Raw genomic sequence first — 5,836 nt, 5'->3', positions numbered from 1 at the left:
ACTGAAGGGATCCCACTCCTGACACCAACCAGCCCCTGACAAGCTGGTGTCAGGGGGAGGGAGAGTTAATGGAGGGATCCACCAACTATCCCCCACAGAGCCGGGGGGGCGGGAGAGTTAATGGAGGGATCCCACTGCTATGACCAACCACCCCCATAGAACTGTGGGGGGAGATGAGAGATCCCACCAACCATCCCAAGCACAGCCTACCCCCTCCACCCCAGCAGCTCCGTGTGAGTGGGGTCAGGGCCCCCCCCCAAGAAGGCAGCCACACACCCCTGAAATCAATGCTGTGATGGGGGTGGGGGTCTGATAGCGTCTGATGGGGGATGGGAAGAGGTTGGGGGTGAAAAGGGTGATGGGGTAGATGATCGGGGGCGGAGTCAGCGCCTGAGTAATTCAGGGGTCAATCCCCTCAATCCCACAGGTGTGTTCATTCCCTGAAATCCGTCTGTCCCCCCCAGCCCCGCTCCCTGCAGCACAGCGCCCCCTAGTGCCACCCTGGGGCTTTGGGGCCAGCCCTGCCCCACGGAAGAGCGCCCCCCCCACTGGAATAATCACTGCTCCTAACTCCCTCATTCTTTCCACAGACACTTTATTATTAGGGGATGCTGGGGGGGGGTTTCCCCATCTCCTGTCTAGAGGGCCCCCCGCGGGGCTCTCAGGCGATGCGCTGCCGACCCCCCCAGCGATGGGCCAGGCCCCTGGGCTGGGGGCTGCCTGGGAGCCGCTGAGTCTCCTGCTCTGGCCCCTGGGGGGCGCCGAACGATTCCTCTCGGAGCAGGGAGCACACCATGGACATGGCGTGGATCTGGGGGGAGGAGACGGGGCTGATGGGGGGATCTGAGCTCCCCCCCCCCCCCGGGTTCCCTCCTCCCTGCCCCCACCCCCGAGGTAAGTTACCTTGCCAGTACTCCTGATACATGGGGCTGGTGCGGCAGGAGGGAAAGGGTTAACGGGGTCAGTGTGGGGCAGAGACATGGCAAGGGGGCGGGGGGCAGCACGGGGAGGGGACGGCCCAGGACACGCTCACACACGTGTTAGCACCTGTGAACCACATGCGGGTGAGGTAACAGGTGTGCAGGGACACACAGGGAGGAACATGCATGGCCCACGCATCGACACACGTGGAAACACGTGCACAAGCCCCTCACACACACACCGACACGTGGAAACACATGCACAAGCCAGTCACATGCACTGACACACACAGAAACACGTGCACAAGCCCCTCACACACATGCACCAACACACATTCACAACCCCCAGCTGCAGGAACATGTGTGGGAACAGGCGCGCACCGACACACGTGAGGACATGGGGTGGGCAGGAATACAGGCCCCAAGACGCACGCAGAACGACACACGCGCGTGCAAACATGCACAAGCCACGCACTGCAGCCACACGTGCACACTGGCACCACCTGCTGGGGAAGGTCAGGATTTCCTGGGAGCCACTGGTGAGTCTCCTGCACTCCAGGGTGCTGGCCAGCGCCAGGCACAGCAGCTGCAGGAACTGGGCGGGGGGGGGGAAACTGAGTCACAAGGGGGGGGAGATCCCACATCCCCCCCAGCACCTCCCCCATCCCTGGGGATGACCCCTGCTCCCCAGCCCCGCCCTCGCCCCCCATTACCTCCATCAGGGCGATGCCCAGGCAGATGCCCACGATGCTGATGATGTTATTGGCCAGCCAGCCCTGGACGCTGTTCGCACAGCCCTGATTGGATGACAGCAGGGAGAGGGGGTGGGGTCAGAACACTGGCACCTGCTACAAAATCCTCTCCCACCACCGCCGCCAGCTGCGAGCTTCCCCCACAGAAGTGCCCCCAGCCGGGGACTCCAGCGCTGCGAGCTTCCCCAGCAGCAGTGCCCCCAGCCAGGGACTCCGGCGCTGCGAGCTTCCCCCGCAGCAGTGCCCCAGGCAGCACTCACCTGCCTGTAGACCGGCCACTCCCCCTGAGTGGTGCAGAACCCGGTGGCCCCCTGCACGGCCGGGGCCTCGGTGGTGTTGGTGCCGGTGCCGTGCTCACCAGGGCTGGAGCTGTTGTGACAGGAACAGGGGTACAGTTTGCGAGACGAGTTGTCCACGACGGGGTTCTGGTGCCAGTCCAGGTACGAGCTCCAGCCGCAGCACCGGAGCTGCCGGGGGGGGGAGGGGGAAGAGAGACAGTGGGAGGGCATGTCTGAGCCAGGTGCCTTGTGCCAACCAGCAGAGGCACCGGGGGTGGGGGGGTGCACAGGGGTTTCCAGCAGGGTGGATAAAAATCAATTTTTTTTTATTAAAAAAATTGGATATTTTTTATTTAAATTGGATTTTTTTGACAAAATGCTTTTTGAGGGAAAACACTATCTAAAGATCGTTTTACTTGAGGTATCTTGGAGCTATAATGTGTCTTGTCATGGAATAGGGATTATAAATTCTAATTCTACAGTGTGAGACAATATATTCATGTCATGGTTAAGGAACGTTTTGTAACTGAGTTCCAACAGTTCGTGGATTAGGGACCCCAATCTTATGGGGCTCCAGAGGCTTCTGTCGAGATTACTGAGGTTAATCTTTCTATCGACCCAGCGGGACTCAGGGCTCAGTCTAGAAGAGACCATCGGAGACGCTTCGTGTTGCAGTTCTCAGACTGTGGATTCGTGTCTCCAGGGGTAACATGCTTGTTAACAGCAGCAAACATGTTTTTAAATAAATAAATAATATAGAGGTGAGAAATAACAGACCCCAACCCTATTGTCCCTCTGCAGATTTGTGTCCACAGAGTCAATCCCTGACCTCTCTCTAAAAGTGCAAAGTTTCAAAAAGTTCAGTGAATCGAAGATTGTTGGAGACGGAACAGATCTGGACAGGAGAAAAAGTCTGGAGGTAAATGTGAGAAGCAAGGGACATATGCTTGTTTTGGTCAAATATTATATGTTTGCTGTTGAAGAAAAAAATTCAGAACACTTAATGTTGTTGTTTTAGTTACATAAAACAATTGAAATGTCTGTCTGGTGATGTTCTCCTCCTAATACAGCCTGGCAAGAAAATCCTCCAAATATTAATGATTAACCTGTTGAATTGGAGATAGTTCACCTCCAAATGACTTCACAAATATCTGCTTCAATTACCTTTGGTAAATGAAATAACCGAACACTCGTTCATTTTCTGATACAGCTGTAAAACTCATCTGAAAAGTTTTCAAAATTAATCACGGTTTAAAAATGTATAGTGTGCACCTTCTAAAAATGAAACCCACATCTATCTCGGAGTTGTGAAGGATCCGTATTAAGGTTATAACAGCCAACAAGAATGCACTTCTATGTAGAAAACCGTGATTAAATCGAGATTTAAATCAAATCCACCCTGGTTTCCGGGGCCCCCGGGGCCTGATGTCTACATAGCTGGGCACCAAGGGGCGCCTGTGGGGTCTCTCCCCACAGCGCAAGGTGGCTGCAGGGGCCAGATTTAAGGTCTGTGTCAGTGGCGAAGCGGGAATTGTTGGTAACGATTTTGTGCGGCCTCAGTTTCCCCCCATGCGGTGCATTGCCACCCTGCGGGGGAGAAAGGGTTAACACCACCCATAGCCTAAAGAAAACCCTGGAGTCATCAGTTTACCCATAAACCAATCTAGTGTTCTCCCTTCCACCATTGCTGTTTCTCGACAAAAACCCCGACCTAGGTTCAAGTGTGTTCCGATGCCTGGACCCGAACCCCGCATCCGTTCCCCCGGAACTCCATCTTCTCCTGCCTGGCTCCAGCGCTCAGGCCCCTGAGCTCCCACCAGCCCCTGGGAACCCCGACCAGTTCAAGCCTCACGGAGCGGTGAGATCCCCCCTCCCTCCCTCCGTTTTCTTTTCTACCTCAGGGACGACTTTCTAACCCTGACTTGTTCCATCGGGGAGAGTTTTCTATAGCTGACTTTTGTAACCTTTAATAGTGTGACTGTTGTGTTGGTTTAGCCTCCTTGTGTGGTTATCACTAGTATTCAGTAAATAACTTGTATGGTGAAGTGGTTGCCTCTCTCTCTCTCTGAACTTTCCTCTTTGGTGGCTTTAACTTCCCCCATTTGCTCTGCAGCGACGCTCCTCTTACCTAAGCTAAAGATCCCGGCAGCGCCCAAAATCCTGTGGGGTTTGCTCATCCAGTGTGTTCCTGCCAGTACCACTGGGACTGGAGCGTGGGGACAGGGACGTGCTGAACCTGGGACAGACGAGGGGGGCAGCTTGGCAGTGCTGCTCGGCCCAGTCTGCTGAGTCCAGGGGCAGATAAGGGGTCAGCTTGAAAGGGCTGATTGTCCCGGTCTGCTCAGACGTGCTCTGTTAATGTGTGTGTGTCTGTGTGTTCGTGTGTGTGTGTCCCCAGTTCTGGGGCTGGAGGAACCCAGCCCTGGGGAACCGAGGTCCTGCAGCGTCGCTCCATTGGGAGGGGACTTGCAGCAGGGAGAAGTACAGCTCCATATGAACACCCAGGTGACAAGCAGCACATTGAGAGACGTACAGACCCCTCCCCCGAAGAGTAACCCTAATCAATGAGCGCACCCCAAAGTAAAGGCAAATCTGGTAACACCCCGGTACCAGCACGCGGGGTCTGGCCGGGCCGCCGGCCACGAGACAGGGTCTCTGGTGCCAACAGTCCCATCTGGGAGGCCAGGGGCCTGCCCCTCGGCGTGTGGGTCCCTGGGGGCCGCCCTGCTAGCGTGGTCTGGCCAGAGGCTGGTGTCTTGTAGCCGGGTCGATCCCAGGCTAGGGGCGGGAGGGATGAGAAATGGATCCGGTCGAGGGCCCGGCTAACGGCTCCGGGAGGAGGGACCAGGGGAGGCCGGTCAATGGGGCGTCCTGCTGGGGAAAAGGGCCGCGGCCCCTCCTGGGGGGAGCCCAGCGTCGCCGGGGCTTGGCTCGGGAGCCGGGCGTCACTGCCAGGAGCAGGGCAGAACTCGGGGCCGGTTGCAGGGGGGCTGGGCCGGGTCCCCGCAGGGGGGCCGGGTCCCGGGGCTCTCACCTGCCCCTGAATGAAGTCCCAGCTCTGGTGCTTCTCGCCGGGGGGTCCTGCCAGCGGATAGGTCCGGATGACGTCTTCCACGAACACCCCCACCTTGCCACTGAGCTGGGAGGGACAGAGGAGAGGAGAGGTGAGGTGACTTCCCCCAGCCAAGGCCCCGGCACCGCGCGCTTCCCCCCGGCAGTGCCCCCGGCCGAGCCTCCCCAGGTGCTGTGAGCTTCCCCCCGGCAGTGCCCCCGGCACGCCCCACTCACCGTGACACGCTGCGTGTACAGCAGGACCCCAATGGTGATCTGGGCGGCGAAGAGGAGAAAGAGGAAACCAAAATACTGGGGGGGGAGAGAGAAAGGGGGTCAGTGAATCTTCTCAGCCTCAGGGTCCCCCCCAGCTTCCTCCTCTGACCCCCACCTCCCTGCTCCCCCTCCCACTTCGCCACCCATAGACAGACCAACTGACACCCCAGAACTGATGGGGGTCACCCCCAGCTCTGCCCCCCCACCCTGGGGAGATCAACATCCCCTCACCCCCCAGCCAGGCTGGGACCCTCCCCGGACCCCCCACACCAGAAACAGCTGCAGCACTTCTGCTTTTCTCGTTTTCCTTTTGCACTTTTCCTCCCCCCAGCAGCCTGGGCCGGGCACCATCCGCGGGGCGGGGGGCAGAGCCTGGCAGGATGTGGCTGCTGGGGGGGGTCACGTGGTGCCAGCTGAGATGGGAAATTGCACCAGGCCCTGAGCTCATGAGGGAGGGAGAAACTTCCCGCATCAACCCCCTGGTGACCCCAGGCTCCAAGCCCCTCCCGCTGTAACCACTAGACCCCACTCCCCTCCTGGAGCCAGGGAGAGAACCCAG

At 58.3% G+C, this 5,836-nt stretch overlaps 1 protein-coding gene across 2 annotated transcripts in view; it reads right to left on the bottom strand.

Moving 5' to 3' along the window:
- CD37 (CD37 molecule) overlaps positions 1–5,836 on the bottom strand; it is a 7,230-nt gene that overhangs the window by 516 nt on the left and 878 nt on the right. Inside the window, exons 4-8 of one of the 2 annotated variants that reach the window (XM_026659258.2) lie at positions 5,239–5,313; positions 4,985–5,089; positions 1,933–2,139; positions 1,634–1,717; positions 1,424–1,515 (exon numbers count right to left, since the gene is read on the bottom strand). In XM_026659258.2, coding sequence (XP_026515043.1) covers positions 1,424–1,515; positions 1,634–1,717; positions 1,933–2,139; positions 4,985–5,089; positions 5,239–5,313 — 563 coding nt within the window. The remainder of the gene's footprint in view (positions 1–1,423; positions 1,516–1,633; positions 1,718–1,932; positions 2,140–4,984; positions 5,090–5,238; positions 5,314–5,836) is intronic. The other variant, XM_026659259.2, reaches the window with a different exon arrangement.

This window comes from Terrapene carolina, unplaced genomic scaffold, assembly GCF_002925995.2.
Source record: "Terrapene carolina triunguis isolate 2854851 unplaced genomic scaffold, T_m_triunguis-2.0 Scaffold614, whole genome shotgun sequence".
Lineage (NCBI taxonomy): Eukaryota > Metazoa > Chordata > Testudines > Emydidae > Terrapene > Terrapene triunguis.
The sequence above is the reverse complement of the archived record's forward strand: the minus strand, read 5'-3'. Positions and strand labels throughout refer to the sequence as shown.